We start from the raw sequence: 18,145 nt of genomic DNA, 5'->3' as shown, positions 1-18,145 counted from the left end.
CAGAGAATAATAACAATACATTATTAAATATAAAACAATCAGAATGGCAAGTATTGTGTTTCAACCTTACTCCATGCACATGCCCATTCCAGGAAAGTGATGAAGCTGGTCTAATGAATTGAGCCCATACAGTAATTACAGGTATCGTAATAGAGGACATGGAAAATCAGTCTCCACAAATCTTGACGTCACGATCTACATAGCTTATATTCATTGCTCCAGCTTCAAAAGTCAGAAGTTACCCTCAAAATTAAGGTTATATTTAGTATAATATTTTGAGGGATATTTCACTCCAATGTGATTATTGTTGTGACAGTGGAGAGTGGCAGCCTGTACCACATTGTGTTGCATCTAGACAAAGTGTTGAAATGAAATGAAGGAATAACATAATCTCTGACAATCACATAGTCCATCCCACAACAAATTACTTGTCACTTCTATAATCTTTATTACAAGAGCTTCTGATTTCTCAGTTGACACAGGTTAATACATCAAAACATCGTTGGTTGCATTTTCAGCTGGTCTTTTTTGTTCTCTTTCTACGTCAAAATTTGCATGTTGATATGCATAGGTAATTCCAACTGAGGTAACACAAAGTACCAATGAGAGCAAGATAAGCCAAAACGAGTAATCATAACTATCCGACTTGGGCTTGAATATAATCAGACTCCCTTCAATGGAATTTGATACCAATGTTGTTGATACATTGTTTGCTGCTGTATTTGCTGCAAACAGAACCATTGCCAACAATGTTGAAACACCTAAAAAAAAACATTCTCTTAGTATGTTATATTATATCAGAATGTTAACATGGCTATTAATATATAAAGCAAAATCTTATGTTTTATTAGACACTATGATATTTTGAAAGTAAGTGCACTTTACATTCTTAGATTTCTCTTCCTTGTCTATGTACTTGCAAGCTAGAGTTTCCAACCAACTACAGATATTATGTCATATTTACCTATCATGGATGAAGGGTGACCCAGATGAAATATGCCCACAAAAATTAAATTTTCTCTATACCATGGATTTTCTTCTCTAACATGAATTTGGCTCAAGCACCTTCTTCAATGTATAGGTAAACAAATAGTAAAATTATCCAGAAAGCCCAGCATCCAAATTGAAAAGAGCACTCTGGAAACACCAAATTTACTTAACATTTTAAGAATTTTAGAAACATTTGAAATATAAACTCATGAGATTAAGTTAGAGGTCCATGACATAAAACAAAGAGAAAGCAAAAGAAAATGTTGGAAGCACTCAGAAGGTCAGGCAGCATTTATGGAAAAAAAACTTGAAGTGTTAACTCTGTTGTGGCCCGAAACATTTAAGTTTGTTTCCATTTTCTCAGATGCCATCTAACCTGTTGAGTGTTTCCAGCATTCTGGGTTTTTATTTCGGATTTCCAACATTGGCAGTTTTCTTTCTTTCCCTTTTTTAAAATTTTATTGAGATACTGTGCAGTGTCGGCCCTTTTAGCTGTGCTGCCCAGCACCCCTTGATTTAACCCTAGCCTACTCACAGGACAGTTTACAATGACCAATTAACCTACCAGCCGGTAGATCTTTGGACTGAGCAAGGAAACCGGAGCACCTGGAGGAAATCCCGTGGTCACGGGGAGGATGTACAGGCTCCTCTTTAAAGTTAAAATTAATTTTGTTATATTTGGAATAATATTATTCCAAAAAGGTGTTTGAAAGGATTTTTTCAAGGGCGGAAAGATTGTTTAGCGGCACTTAATTTGTTTCTTAAAAAATCCATTTTAATAGCAGTTAAATGTCATTGAAGGCCAATGATTGGGAAACCTTGCATAATGCTCGGATGAAAGAGCTTAACTGAAAGAAAAGGGTTTAATTTACAACAGATAGAGATACATTTCTAATTGTAGCACTTTAATTAGGGCATAGCAAGGTCTCACCATTTTTTCAGTGGATGAGGGGAACATTCAAAAACATAAAGCTCCAATTGTTCATTGTGCTACAAACAAGTTACTTGATCATTCTTGCATTAAAAGTGGTGCAAGTTACATCATCATCATCATTATGTGCTGTGTCATATTATGTGGATGATCATGGTTTTTGACCATGATTGTGCCTGGAAAATTTTCCTAATAAAAGGTGATTTTAACAAAATTGAAAAGAAGGATGGTTTCTAACTGTTATTTGATAAGCCTACACATGGAATGAACCACAAATTAATTAAAATGGGCAGATGTGCAGATGGCGATGAAGGGTGGTTGCAAGAAAGTGACCCAACCTCTGCACATTTACTTAAGGTGTTAAGTATGAAATGTGTAGTGATGAAAAAAATATCTAAATTGCCAACCCCTGAGCACGTGAGTGCTTACCTGAGGCGTGCACCCAAAAATCTTGCACCAATACTTAAGGGTGAAGAGTGAATCAGTCCCTCCTCAGAGCTATTTTAGCAGGAATATCTATAGGCAACTTTTTTCTGAACAAAATGGGTTGTGGTGAATCAAAACAATCCTGTAGCTGAGCGATACTGAGATACATCCAAGGATGCGCTGGGACATATCACCTGTGATGTAACCTGGGTCATTGGGTGTTTTTGGTCTTTTCAACATCAGACACTCTCACCCAGGCAACCCAACCAGGGTTAATCAGGCTCTGGCTTGTGTCCCAGTAACGTTGGCCCATGGGTCACACCTCCTGGTGCATAGCCATCTGGAGGTTTGCTTAGCACCCTCTGCGATGGTCCTGAAGGCGCTTTGTAGTCCCCATAATGGCAAGGAGAGAGTAGGTTCTGCTCAGTGAGCAGTCAGCAAAACCTCTACACCCCTCCTCTATAAGCTCACTTCATGCCCTCCACCCCTGTCTCTGGCACTGTTCTACCAGATCCTGGTATTTGGCTTTCTTACACTCAAACACATTTTCAATCTGGTCCTCCCAAGGAACTGTCAGTTCTACCAAGACCACTTTCTTCAATGTTGGTCACTAATGCTTCCAGATGAGCTTTCTTAGATAATTTCTGAACAATGAATGTTTTATTACAAAAATTATATTCCTTTGAATGCTTGAATAGCACAAATAAAACTTATTGCAAATCATATGTAACTGTTCTGGTAATTATGCTATTTTATTACAATTTCAAGAATAAACACAATGAGAGTATGTTACACTGACCTGGTAAATTGTTAAAAATTGAAATAAAGTGGCAGAAGAATTTACTTTTAGTAATTAAAGAAAAATAATGTCATTTACTACATTTCTACCATTCATTCAAATACTGACTCATTCATTCATTTTTACTTACCACTAATGGAGCTGCATACGTAAATACTAATAGGTCCACAGATGTTTTCATATGGATTACTGACACTGTTGTAAAAGGACACTATGGCACTTAGCAGTGAAAACAACAGTCCAAAAACAAGGAATAGTATAACTAGGATGTGAATAACTCTTGCAGTTCCTGCATTTTGAAGGCAATCCAAAACTAAAAGGAGAAAAGCACACAACAAGAGTTAGGATTTGATCATAAAGCTACAGATACTTTAAATCAGAAATTAAACTGAAAATATTGAAAAGTTGGAGAACAAGAATGGTTTAAGTTAACTGAGTAGGGAAGACAAGGAGAGAACAAAGGAAATGTGTGGTTAACATGTAGACCAAAGTTGTCAAGATAACAATTACTAGTAGTTGGAGACAGAAAAGAAGAGAAAGACAACACATTGAAGCTAGAAGGTACAGCCACATTTGTGAAGAGAAAATAATGTGTCATTGCTTAAAATTATTATGAAGTCTTGAGGGTTACAATGTGTCATATACACACACAAAAGATGAGATGCTCGAGCTTACTCTAAGCATCAGAGAAGCAATGTAGAAAGTCAACAGAAGAGTCAGGATTTATTTCATGATATGCAAAATCCATGAAACTAATCACATATGTTCTATAATTTTCAATAATTCATCTGAACAACTTCATTAGAAAGTGTTGAAAGAGGACAATGCATAATTTATAGCTTCTAATAACCTGTATTGGAATATTGACGTACTGTGCCCTGTGGCTTCTAGGTAACTATCATTTTGTGAGCTTGGTTTATTTAGTTTGCTCTTAATGATAATAAAATAAAATGAATTAGATCAGTTAATTCTGTCTGGGATTTGGAAACACATTTTGTGATATATGTATTTTACTGCTCTGCTCCATGACTAAAATCCAAACCAGATTAAGGCAAGTTTAATTCACCCTTTAGGAATAGAAATCAAAAAGAGTTTCTGCTGAAATGACATTGCTTGTTTCAACATTTCTACTCTGGTAACCTGTACTAATCTACTCCTATTGAACTTGCAATATAATGCTCACTAAGGACCAAGTTCAATTTTGACACAGACAATGATGACTTAGTGGCTATTGTTATTAAATTGCATAGCAAACGCTACCTTGAAAAGGCCAGACAACTCTCCTTCTTTAAGCAAGTGGTCCATGGGTCCCAAGTTGGGAACTCCTTCTCTAGACCATCTCTTCACGGAGGAACATCAGGCTATTGTTTCCTATGAGTCACTGACTTCCATTCTACTAGAGAACTTCCTTCCTTGGCCTCTAGCCTCATGGCCTCACGGCCTCACAATCTTCTTGTCTCTCCTCCCAATATTCGCCAGCAAGATTGATCTAGTAGACCTATGCATTTAGCCTGTTCTTGTCTCACAGATGTCATTTGTTCTTGCCATGTTTATTCCTTCTCCACTCATCCTCTCACCCCTTTTCCCATGGGGTCTATGAAACCTTCTGCTTCCTCTGTCACTTTAATAGCTTCCAATCCTGGACCCAGCTTGCTCGTGTTTACCATGTGTGTACAATCCCCCTTCACCTCTATTCTACACCAAGATGGCAAGGCCCTTTGCTTTTTTCTTGAACAAACATCCAACAAAATCCTTCCACTTCAATTTTCTTTGGCAGACTAACTTGTTTTTAAATTGAAGAAAGTCTCCTTTTACTTGACTCATAAATGCATCTCAGGCATGCCTATCTCTTTGTGGGACATATGAAATATTCCTTGGCTCTGTCTTGCTGTGTTTATACCCCTAATTGCTTTATCTAGTACATTCATCACTATAGCAAACACGTCAAAATCATACATGGAGCTGTGATACTTCATTATTTTTGCTGGCAGTTTCCACCCAGCTATATTTCTCATGATCTACCATTGACTCCTTGCCTATTCTGAATTTATCTCTCTGTATTCCATTGGATGGGCTGATGTCCGTTATCTATTATCGATTGGTCACTTTATTGGGTACACCTGTACATCTGCTCATTAATGCAGATATCTAATCAGCCAATCACGTGGCAGGAACCCAATGCACAAAAGCATACAGACATGGTCAAGAGGTGCAATTGTTGTTCAGACTAAATATCAGAATGGTGAAGAAATGTGAACACAGTGACTTTGATCATGGAATAATTTCTGGTGCTAGACATGGTGGTTTGAGTATCTCAGAAACTGCTGATATCCTTGGAATTTCATACACAACAGTTTCTAGAGTTTATAGAGAATGGTGTGCTAAAAGGTAAAAGTCAATTTTATATTCATGGAGATAAAACAGGTAAATTATTGGCTCAGATACGAGGAAATCTGCAGATGCTGGAAGTTCAAGTAACACACACAAAAAGTGCTGGTGGAACGCAGCAGGCCAGGCAGCATCTATAAGAAGAGGTACAGTCGACATTTCAGGCCAGAACTCTTCATCGGGACTAACTGAAAGAAGAGATAGTAAGAGATTTGAATAGACATATCAGAATGGGAATGGGATGTGGAATTAAAATGTGCGGCCACTGGGAGATCTTGCTTTCTCTGGCGGACAGAGCGTAGGTGTTCAGCGAAACGGTCTCCCAGCCTGCGTCGGGTCTCTCCACAGCCTCCTCTACTGTCAAAATGAAGCCACATTCAGACTGGAGGAACAACACCTTATATTCCGTCTGGTTAGCCTCCAACCTGATGGCATGAATATTGACTTCTCTAACTTCCATTAATGCCCCTCCTCCCCTTCACACCCCATCCCTTATTTATTTATTTAATATATTCCCCCCCTTTTTCTCTCTCTATCTTTTTTCTCCCTCTGTCCCTCTCACTATAACTCCTTGCCTACTCTCCACTCTCTGGGCACCCCTCCCCCTTTCTCTTTCTCCCCAGGCATCCCGTCCCATGATCCTCTACTTTCTCCAGTCTGGTATCCCTTTTGCCAATCAACTTTCCAGCTCTTAGATCCACCCCTCCCTCCTGTCTTCTCCTATCATTTCAGATCTCCCCCTCCCTCTCCCACTTTCAAATCTCTTACTATCTCTTCTTTCAGTTAGTCTCGACGAAGGGTCCCGACCCGAAACATTGACTGTACCTCTTCCTATAGATGCTGCCTGGCCTGCTGCATCCCACCAACATTTTTTGTGTAAATTATTGGCTGGTCAAATTAAAACCTTTATAGCTAAACAGCAAATTAAAGAAATATGCAAAGCTAATGGTGATAGGACAACTGATTATTTAGAAATAAATGATACTTTTAGAGAATTTTATTCTAAACTCTATAGTTCTGAATCTTCTAAGGATAACACTGTAATGAACAATTTTTTAGACCAACTAAACATTCCTACAATTTCTGCCGGCAACAGAAAGTTGTTTGAACAACCTATTTCTTTTGAGGAAATTGTTGAGGTTGTGTGCTTATTACATTTGAGGAAAGCTCCGTGTCCAGATGGATTTTCCGGAGAGCTTTACAAGATATTTTCCTCACTGCTTATACTTCATTTATGTTCAGTTTTTTCGGATTCCTTCAAGTTGGGAAGACTCCCTCAATCTTTTTATGAGGCTTCCATTTCACTTATCCTTATAAAGAATAAGGATCTAACTGAATGCTCTTCTTATAGACCAATTTCTTTACTTAATGTTGATACTAAGATCCTATCTAAAGTTTTGGTCCATAGGATTGAAAATATTTTACCACCTGTCATTTCTGATAATCAAACTGGATTTATCAAAAATCGGTATTCTCACTTTAATAGTCGTCGGTTATTAAACGTTATTTATTCTCCTTCTCACATGATATCGGAATGTGTGGTATCCCGAGATGCTGAGAAAGCTTTTGACAGAGTTGAATGGAATTATTTATTTAAAACTTTAGAAAAATTCAATTTTGGACCTGTTTTCATTCAATGGACTAAATTACTTTATTTAGCTCCTTCCAGTAGGGTTATCACTAATTGTCATAATTCCAAACCACTTAAGTTTCAACGTGGCACTAGACAAGACTGTCCATTGAGCCCTTTGCTTTTTGATCTGGCCTTAGAACCTTTAGCCATTGCCTTTCGAGAGTCTAATGGTATCACCGGTATTTTAAGGAGAGACACTATTCACAAAGTCTCATTGTATGCTGATGATCTACTGCTATTTATTTCTAATGTTGAGACTTTGTTACCCCATGCGCTTTCTTTACTCTCCTGTTTTAGCCAGTTCTCAGGCTATAAATTAAACCTACATAAAAGTGAACTTTTCCCTTTGATTAATTTGATACAAACAAATTCCAACCTTCCTTTTAAAATTGTAAGAAACCAATTTACCTACTTAGGTGTAACAATTACTAAAAACTATAAGCGTCTATCTAAAGAAAATTTTCTTACCCTATTGACGCATGTAAAAAGGGTACTATCAAATTGGTCGCCTCTTTCGTTATCGCTGGTTGGCCAAATTAACCCTATTATAATGAATATATTACTTAAATTTATATATCTTTTTCAGGCATTGCCTGTTTTTATTCCTAAATCTTTCTTTGATTCTCTTGACTCTATTATTAGCTAAGATAGACTAGCAAATGGCACATAAAGGATTGATGGTGGATATGCAATGGCAAGCATTTAAAGGTTGCATGGATGAACTACAACAATTGTTCATCCCAGTTTGGCAAAAGAATAAATCAAGGAAGGTAGTGCACCCGTGGCTGACAAGAGAAATTAGGGATAGTATCAATTCCAAGGAAGAAGCATACAAATTAGCCAGAGAAAGTGGCTCACCTGAGGACTGGGAGAAATTCAGAGTTCAGCAGAGGAGGACAAGGGGCTTAATTAGGAAGGGGAAAAAAGATTATGAGAGAAAACTGGCAGGGAACATAAAAACGGACTGTAAAAGCTTTTATAGATATGTAAAAAGGAAAAGACTGGTAAAGACAAATGTAGGTCCCCTACAGACAGAAACAGGTGAATTGATAATGGGGAGCAAGGACATGGCAGACCAATTGAATAATTACTTTGGTTCTGTCTTCACTAAGGAGGACATAAATAATCTTCCAGAAATAGTAGGGGACAGAGGGTCCAGTGAGATGGAGGAACTGAGCAAAATACATGTTAGTAGGGAAGTGGTGTTAGGTAAATTGAAGGGATTGAAGGCAGATAAATCCCCAGGGCCAGATGGTCTGCATCCTAGAGTGCTTAAGGAAGTAGCCCAAGAAATAGTGGATGCATTAGTGATAATTTTTCAAAACTCGTTAGATTCTGGACTAGTTCCTGAGGATTGGAGGGTGGCTAATGTAACTCCACTTTTTAAAAAAGGAGGGAGAGAGAAACCGGGGAATTATAGACCGGTTAACCTAACGTCGGTGGTGGGGAAACTGCTGGAGTCAGTTATCAAGGATGTGATAACAGCACATTTGGAAAGCGGTGAAATGATCGGACAAAGTCAGAATGGATTTGTGAAAGGAAAATCATATCTGACGAATCTCATAGAATTTTTTGAGGATGTAACTAGTAGAGTGGATAGGGGAGAACCAGTGGATGTGGTATATTTGGATTTTCAAAAGGCTTTTGACAAGGTCCCACACAGGAGATTAGTGTGCAAACTTAAAGCACACGGTATTGGGGGTAAGGTATTGGTGTGGGCAGAGAATTGGTTAGCAGACAGGAAGCAGAGAGTGGGAATAAACGGGACCTTTTCAGAATGGCAGGCGGTGACTAGTGGGGTACCGCAAGGCTCACTGCTGGGACCCCAGTTGTTTACAATATATATTAATGACTTGGATGAGGGAATTAAATGCAGCATCTCCAAGTTTGCGGATGACACGAAGCTGGGTGGCAGTGTTAGCTGTGAGGAGGATGCTAAGAGGATGCAGAGTGACTTGGATAGGTTGGGTGAGTGGGCAAGTTCATGGCAGATGCAAGTTAATGTGGATAAATGTGAAGTTATCCATTTTGGTGGCAAAAATAAGAAAACAGATTATTATCTGAATGGTGGCCGATTAGGAAAAGGGGAGGTGCAACGAGACCTGGGTGTCATTATACACCAGTCATTGAAAGTGGGCATGCAGGTACAGTAGGCGGTGAAAAAGGCGAATGGTATGCTGGCATTTATAGCGAGAGGATTTGAGTACAGGAGCAGGGAGGTACTACTGCAGTTGTACAAGGCCTTGGTGAGACCACACCTGGAGTATTGTGTGCAGTTTTGGTCCCCTAATCTGAGGAAAGACATCCTTGCCATAGAGGGAATACAAAGAAGGTTCACCAGATTGATTCCTGGGATGGCAGGACTTTCATATGAAGAAAGACTGGATGAACTGGGCTTGTACTCGTTGGAATTTAGAAGATTGAGGGGAGATCTGATTGAAACGTATAAGATCCTAAAGGGATTGGACAGGCTAGATGCAGGAAGATTATTCCCGATGTTGGGGAAGTCCAGAACGAGGGGCCACAGTTTGAGGATAGAGGGGAAGCCTTTTAGGACTGAGATTAGGAAAAACTTCTTCACACAGAGAGTGGTGAATCTGTGGAATTCTCTGCCACAGGAAACAGTTGAGGCCGGTTCATTGGCTATATTTAAGAGGGAGTTAGATATGGCCCTTGTGGCTACAGGGATCAAGGGGTATGGAGGGAAGGCTGGGGCGGGGTTCTGAGTTGGATGATCAGCCATGATCATAATGAATGGCGGTGCAGGCTCAAAGGGCCGAATGGCCTACTCCTGCACCTATTTTCTATGTTTCTATCTTCTTATATATGGAAGAATAAGCGTTCTAGATTAAATAAAATTCATCTTCAGAAAGATACAAAGAATGGAGGATTAGCCTTACCAAACTTTAGATTTTATTATTGAGCAGTTAATATAAGAAATCTTACATTTTGGTTATATTACATTAATCATGGCGATTGCCCGATGTGGGTTTTTTTAGAAGCTAACTCTGTTAATAAATTTTTTATTATTTCTCTTCTTGGATCCTCACTTCCTTTGTCTCTGAGTAAGCTAACTGATAATCTGGTAGTTAAACACATTATGGGAATTTGGATACAATTCTGAAAATACTTTGGCTTATTGAGATTTTCTCTTTCAAGTCCCATTTTTTCTCATTTTTATTTAAACGCTCTATGATTGATGTGGCTTTTAAGAAATGGGATAGATTAGGTATTAAATGCTTTCAGGACTTGTTTGTAGAGGGAAGTCTCTTTTCGTTTGAACGACTGTCAACTAAATATAGTTTACCCAAAACCCATTTTTTTCAATACCTACAAATAAGAGATTTTTTACGGTCTCAAGTAAGTACATTTCCTAAAAGTCCTGATAAGAATCTATTAGATGTAATTATTAATTTGAAACTTTTTTATAATGGATCTTTATCTAATATTTATAATATGCTGTTGGGAATGAGAAGTGTTCCTTTAGATAAAATTAAAATTCTTTGGGAACAAGATTTACAGACTTTAATTCCAGAGGAAACTTGGAATCAAATTTTTAAATTGGTTAACACTTCATCGTTATGGGCCCGCCACTCTCTCCTACAATTTAAAGTGGTCCATAGGGCTCCTATGACCAAGGATAAGTTGTCTCGTTTTTATTTAGATATATCTCCGTATTGTGATAAATGTAATAATGGAGAAGCCTCGCTCATTCATATGTTTTGGACATGTCTGAGTCTTGGAAAATATTGGAAAGAAGTATTTCAAACTTTCTTGATGCTTTTCAAAGTAAACTTTAAGCCTAATCCTTTGACCACATTATTTGGTATTGTTGGAGGAAAGAATATTATTTTGGAGTTATCTGACTTGTATATTTTGGCTTTTATTTCTCTTATGGTCAGAAAGACGCTCTTGCTTAAATGGAAAGATGCGGCCCCTCCTATTCACGCTCAATGGTTATGTGATGTGATGTCATGTTTAAATTTACAGAAGATTCGATGTTCAATCTCCGAATCTAACCAAGACTTTCAAACATTGTGGGGACCTTTTTTGAATTATTTTCAAAACCTTTGATTTGCTGTTAAAGCACAGATGATGACTAGCAATATTTTTTTTCCTTTACTAATCAGCTTCGGTCTTGGTAAAGGGTTAGATTTTTTAATATATAATAAAATTACTATATTTCAATGTTATGAATTAATTAATTTGTATGAATATAGGGTAAGGAGTCTTTATATGCGATTTAGTATAATGTATTGATATATATTTTTTTCTTGTACTCTGTATTTTATATGTAAAATTAATAATAGAACTATTGGAAAGATAGAGAATGGTGTGAAAAATAAAAACGTGTAGTGAGTGGTAGTTCTGTGGGTGAAAATGCCTTGTTCATGACAGAGGCCAGAGGAGAATGGCCCAACTGTTTCAAGCTGACAGTAAGGCAACAGTAACCCAAGTAATCACAAGTTACAACAGAGGTGTGAATAAGAGCATCTCTGAATGCATCAAATCTTAAAGTTGATAGGCTACAGCAGCAGAAGTCCACAAATATATGCTCAGTCCGTGGTGTAAGGCACTGAGTGTAAACCCATGGATTCCCATATGTACCTCATTTTGTTTTCTCTCACTGTTTCCTGTCCCTTCTAATATTTCCCTCTCTGTCATAACAGTTCTGACAATGCCTCCCTCCACACACCTGATACCGATACATTTCTGCTTCATTATCGATACATTTCTCTTTTGTTAAACTGTAGTTTCCTCTCCTTCATAGTTCACACGGCTCTCAAATGTCTCTGAACCTTCTCCCTCACTTCTCTCTCTCTCTCCTCCCACCTAAAACATAATCCTTCCCTTCTTCTCCACCATCCTTTGCATTCCATGGATCATTCTTCATAATTTCAGATACCTGCTGCATGATGTCACCAGATTTACCTTGCCTTACCCTTTCAGTATCCACAAGAGACAGTTGCCTTTGGAGCACTTTGATTCACTCTATCAACTACATCAAAAGCCACTTCTCTTCTGCTAATAACTGCCCTTTTAACTCCTCCCTTCTTGACGTTTATAGATATACTCTCTCCAAGTAAAGCTTCCAGTTGCTTGTCAGTTTGTTTCTTCATCCCATGTCCATTTTGAGCTCTCTGCCATGATCAACAAGGAATTTAACAATCTCATATAATGATCTATTCTAGTCTTCTATCTCACATTTCCATGTTTTCCCTTGTAATATTCATCTGGTAATTTCATTAATCTTCTATTTACATCAAGGAAATTGTAAACTAAAAGGAGTATATTGTAACTAGTAGAACAGATGAAATCAAAGCTTTAATTAATGTTAGGGTCTGTGATATCGTAGCCATCAATGAGACATAGTTGCAAGATAGGCATACAGGCAGCTTAATATTCCAGCGTATTGAATGTTCAGGTAAGACAGATGGGGAGTAAAAGAGAAGGATATATTGTACCGTGAATCAAGGGTTACATTACTTTAGTACTGAGGAAGGATATCCTGGAAGGCCATTGAAAGCTCAAACAAAGACATGGGTAGAGATTAGAAACTGAAAGCGTATGATCTCTTTACTGAATGTGTATTACAGACCTTCCAATAGTCAACAGGAGATAGAGGAAAAGATACGTAGGCAGATATGAGAGAGATATAATAAAAGTTATTGTACAGTGAATTTCAATTTCCCCAATATTAATTCAGACTGCCTTACCATTAAAAACTCAGAGGGTGAAGGATTCTTGAGGTGTCCAGAAGAGCTTCTTGAAATAGGATGTGGATAAATCAATGAGGGGAAAAAGCACCACTGGATATTACTTAGAGGAATGTTGCTGGTCAAGCTGAAAGACTGCCAGTGGGAGACCATTTTGTAAATAGTGACTGTAGTTTTAAATTGGTTATGGAAACAAGATGGAGATGGTAACTAAGTAACAAAGTTCTCAATTTAGGGAAAAAAAATTCCATTACCTCAGGGGAGGACTTGGCAGTGATAAATTGGCAGCATCTGCTTGCAAGGGAAGCCTAAATCTACACAGTGAAAAGCACTGTGTGTGAGTAATTGACACTTGAGAAGTGCCTCGATGAACATTTGAATTGCTCAGACGGAAAAGACTATGGGCCAAGTTAAGGGTGATGGAATAGTCCCCGCCAGCCCTTCGAGCCACACTGCCCAGTAACCTCTCCCCCCACCCCCCGATTTAATCCTAGTTTAATCATGGGACAATTTACAACTTACAATGATCAATTAACTTTGGACTGTGGGAGGAAACCTGAGCACCCGGAGGAACCCACATGGTCACAGGGAGAACGAACAAACTCCTTACAGGCAGCTGTGAGAATTGAAACTGGGTTACTGGAACTGTAAAGTGCAGTGCTAATCACTATACAATTGTGTTATAGTTCTATGATTCTATAATCTCCCCAGGCTTTTAATTACTCATGGGCCATTTGAATCTTCTTTCAACTGGTTCCACCACCGCAGAAGTTGATCAATCTCTCTTGTCCTCTATCTTATAACCAACTTTTCTATGCAGACTATCTATCCCAACTTTCTCTGCAATCCCTTATAATCTCCATTTTTTCCCAGTTTTGCTGAATGGTCACTGACGTAAAATATTAACTTTTTCTTTCTGCCTGACCTACTGAGTATTTTGAATAATTTTGTGTTATTACAAAACCAGAGAATTTGTATACCTTAGGACAAAAGTTAATTGTAACTAGATTTTAACTGAATTAGTATTTGAGGTATGTTGTCGTATGGCCAATGCAGTAGGTAATAAGGAGAGAAAGTGACATGTAACACTTCATTATAGTAATACAATCTAGCTATATGGTCAAATAAAACCTTCCTGCAAATTTAGCTAAGGGGATGATCATGATGATTTGTAAAGGATTGTTCAGTTATCGAAATCAAATATTGGAGCAAAATTGGACAGAAAGACTCACATCATTTCTGAGAGACAAAATGATACATTTACCTTCCTTGCGATGGCAACATAGTGATGGAGTGGAACTCCAAGTTTTCCCAAGTGAGCGCAACTAGTTCTTCCAGCTATGTGGCTGCAATCTGCTGCTTGCAAAGTGCATTAGTGCACCCATTGCAACACCAGAAATGATGCATGACTGTTTAAAAGACTGAAAGAACCCTGAAAAGGTTTTGGCTGAAGCAGGAATAGGAACAGGAGTAGGTCCTCTGGGTATACTTGGGTTAATATAAGCAGGCTTTTTCCACTAAGCCTGGGTGAAAGTCTGAACTAGGGGTCATAGGTTAAGGGTGAAAGGTGAAATAACTAAGGGGAAACTGAGAGGGAGCTTCTTCACTCAGAGGGTGGTGTGTGTGGGTGGAAATAGCTGCCAGAGGAAGCGGTGGATTTCAACATTTAAGAGAGGTTTGGATAAGTACATGAATGGGAGAGGTATGGAGGGCTAAGCTCCAGGTGCAGGTCAATGGACTAAGCAGAATAACAGTTCAGCATAGACTAGATGGGTTGAAGGGCTTGTTTCTGTGCTTTAGTTCTCTATGACTCTAAAAGTAGGAAAACAGTTTCTGGACTTAGTCTATTTTCATGCTATTTTCATTACTGTAAAAATGATACCGCTCTGCAAAAATGCTTGATGTATTTTCAGAAGTATAGAAAGTATCAGTGCCCCTGAGAAGCAATATTTATAGCATTGTTTGTTAACAAGGATAGGTAGATTTAAAAACAAATAAGCGACTTGTGGTAGATTGAATTTGAACATCTAAAAACAGTTATTACAGACTTTAACATATTTTTATAAACCTTGATAAATGCTATGAAGGAGAAAAAAATGTAGGCCCAGGGAAAGAAATCAAGGGAGTGGAACTAATTGGAGAGTTCTGTTAAAGAACCGACACAAACACAAGTGTAAGTCCCATCCGTCTGTTTCACTTTATGATCTTCTCTTCATGGAATACGAATATTTAAGTTCTCATGTAAATCTCAACACTACTGTAAAGAAAAAGGTTTACCTTTAATATTCCCGTCATCAACAAGGATTGGACAACCAGCTTTGGTACGTAAACCATCAAACAGCCCATATTTAAGTTTCATTTCTCCAAAGTTGACACCAGTTTTGTTTTGGCAGTCCACAATAGTGTCCACCCATGAATCTGTTCCTAGAATTGCAGATATTAACATGCAAGTTCCCAGACTGACAGAAAATCCAGCCGTAAACATTAACATTTTCCTTCGCGATGGCATTTTCCTCAGCTATTCTTTCCCTCCGTTATATAAGAGACAACAATAAAAGGAAAACGAATCAAATTTAAATGTTCCTATTTCAATTTTTGGCAGAAATAATTAGCCTGCAGTTACCACATCCAGCTAGGTACTGAATTTAACAGGAAGTGCTAAATAAATGAACTTTGCATCAACAGTAACAGCAATAAAGTGTTATGATTCCTGAACCTTGCACAGGAGCAAAGCATTTTACTTGATAATACTAAACACAGATAACAGATGTCTAGCAACTGCTCTCATCATTTCATGTTATGTACCTTTTCTAAATTTTTATTGCTCCTAGATGAAAAAACATTTATAATTTTGGTATACCAACCTTTTCCCACTCACATTAAATTCTTCCAATTCAGATGAGCAATAAACATCATGGAATCTTACTAAACGTATCACTTAAATGATTCAATAAATCTTTAGTGGTTTCTTTATAGACCTGACTATGCTGTTAATTGTTAGGGAAACCTATATAGCTTTTCACATGTTATTGATATCCCAGAGAATGAAAATGTTGTCATATTTTCCTCTGAGTTGGACACAAACCTAAACTAACTGCATTGATGGAAGCCCCCCCCTCCCCCCCACCCACCTTTTTTCAGCTGAATGTAGTAAGTGTGGGCAGTTATCATTTCGATGAAGGGTCCCCCCATCCAAAACATTATCTGATTCTCTTTCAACCGATGCTTCCTTATCTGCTAAGTTTTTCTGGCACTTTCTGTTATCATTTCAGATTTCCAATGCCTGCAATTTTTTTTCTTTGATTTTCATTCGCAGTCTAGTTCTTAGTTTATCATTTTGGTAATACAAACATGACTTGCAATTTGATAGTAATAGATCAATTTATTTCTATGCTTAACTAAGCCTACATAACAACCATGAAAGATTAATGGAATAATTTAGATGTTACACTGGTAAGATTCAGTGATGTTTATTGCTTGATCTGCATTGAAGCAACTTAAGGTGAACTGGAAAAAGCCTAGTATTCAAAACTGGAATTATCTGTGCATCAAGGACTTCTCTAGTTCATTGCTGACATGAACTTAGCCAACACCATGGTAAGTACCTGCATTTTTCTGCACTCCTGACCATTTAAACAATTATTCATAGCTAACTGCTGTGTTTTGGTGTTTTACTACAATATTGCATTACAAGAGGTGTATGAAGTCTCATATTGAATGGGGTGAAAATAGTTAGTCTTGTACTTCATGATGGGACAAACTATAATCTTGATTACTCAGAAACTTTGCAGTGAATGTTTATTATTAGCCAAGTTTTATAGTGTTGGTTTCGTATAACAAAAAAACAGGCCCTTTGGCCTGCTGCTGATCTGCCTATTTATATTAATCCCACTTGTATGCATAGATTCCATCTTCCTCTCTGCCCTGCTCATTTAAGAACCTGTAAAGATGTCTCTTAAGTATTGTCCTGAGGAAGGCTCCCAGCCTAAAACATCAGTTGTTCATTCATTTCCATGGATGCTGCCTGACCTGCTGAGTTCCTCCAGCATTTTGTTCCTGTTGTCTTAAATAATATATTTGCTTCTTCTCCAACACCTCCTCTAGCAGCTCATTCCAGATACAATTACTCTGTGAGGAATTTACCCCTCAGATTCCCTTTGCATCACCTCTTTCCCACCTTAAATCTATACCCTCTAGTTTTAGAAATTATCATGAAAAACTGTCACTGGCTGTCTATCCCATTTATGTGTCTCACAATTTTATGTATCTCTATCATCTAATTACTCAGCCTCTTTTTCTCCAAGGAAAAGTGACCAAGACTAACCAAACTCTCTTGATAACCCAAGCTCTCCAATCCAGGCAACATCTTTGTGAATCTTTTCTGCATCTTCTCTGGCTTAATCACATTCATTCAATAGTGTGTTGACCAGAACTTCACACAATACTCCAAGCATAGCCTAATCAATGCTTTGTAAAACTGTAACATGTCATGGCATTCACACTCAGTGCCTTGGCCAGAAGCAAGCTATATGTCTTTCTCACAACCCTGTCCTCCAGTGTTCCCATTTTTAGGTTCTATGCCCTTGTACTATAATTTTTTGCAAGATTCAAAGTGGGTAAAAAAAAATTAATCAAAGAAATTAATAACATTCAGAGCAAAATTAATATTGTGGTAATCTGTGTATCAGATGCAAGAATATTTTAAGTATTTCAGCACACCCTGTCTGGCTGGGAATAACTGAATGACAAGATGTAATGCTATGTTATACTGTTTGTCAGGATTCAGGATAAATGTAAAAGGTAATTCATATTATAGAACTGTCAGGACACTGAAGCAGGGACCCAATCACAGACCACATACTGTGCAAACTATGATATTTACTAAGTAGCAAATCCCAGCAGGAGGGACAACAAAGTCAGCATCAAAGTTCAGGCAGAGATCAAAAATTCCAGAGAAATCCAAAACCTAGAATCAGGAGACATGCATGCATGCTGGAAAGGCTCAGGAAAACACACTGGCACAACCTGGCAACAAACAGCTGAAAACACCGAACTAAAATACACTGAGCAATAAGCAGCGAGGCAGATGATAGGTGGAGCACAATGAGACACAGGTGGCAGTAGACAGGTAATAATGAGAAACAGGTGAGAGACGGAGTACTCAGTAATACAGGGGCCAGAATAGAGCAGGAGCGGGGATAGGAGCACGAAAACAAACAAGAGCACATGGCAATACAAAATCACAGACCGGTGTCTATGGG

General features: G+C 38.1%; 1 protein-coding gene across 1 annotated transcript; it reads right to left on the bottom strand.

The window, feature by feature from the left end:
* Positions 1 to 483: 483 nt before the first annotated feature.
* Positions 484 to 15,393, bottom strand: LOC140185966 (clarin-3). The gene is made up of 3 exons (XM_072239776.1): positions 15,162 to 15,393; positions 3,277 to 3,459; positions 484 to 761 (listed from the first exon to the last, which is right to left on the bottom strand). The coding sequence occupies exons 1-3, from the start codon at positions 15,391 to 15,393 to the stop codon at positions 484 to 486; spliced, it is 693 nt and encodes a 230-aa protein (XP_072095877.1).
* Between the last annotated feature and the right edge of the window lie 2,752 nt (positions 15,394 to 18,145).

The sequence above is a fragment of the Mobula birostris genome, chromosome 21, assembly GCF_030028105.1.
Source record: "Mobula birostris isolate sMobBir1 chromosome 21, sMobBir1.hap1, whole genome shotgun sequence".
Taxonomy (NCBI): domain Eukaryota; kingdom Metazoa; phylum Chordata; class Chondrichthyes; order Myliobatiformes; family Myliobatidae; genus Mobula; species Mobula birostris.
Note: the sequence above shows the minus strand (reverse complement) of the source record. Positions and strands in the feature narration are given on the sequence as shown.

Bases quoted from the DNA above. Each gene is read 5' to 3' on its own strand.
- LOC140185966 (XM_072239776.1), bottom strand. From the start codon at position 15,393: ATGCCATCGCGAAGGAAAATGTTAATGTTTACGGCTGGATTTTCTGTC. The intron at 3,460-15,161 runs GTAAACCTTTTT...TTCTCCTTTTAG, and splicing joins TGATGACGGGAATATTAAAG to TTTTGGATTGCCTTCAAAAT. The intron at 762-3,276 runs GTAAGTAAAAAT...GTTTTTTTTTAG, and splicing joins CGTATGCAGCTCCATTAGTG to GTGTTTCAACATTGTTGGCA.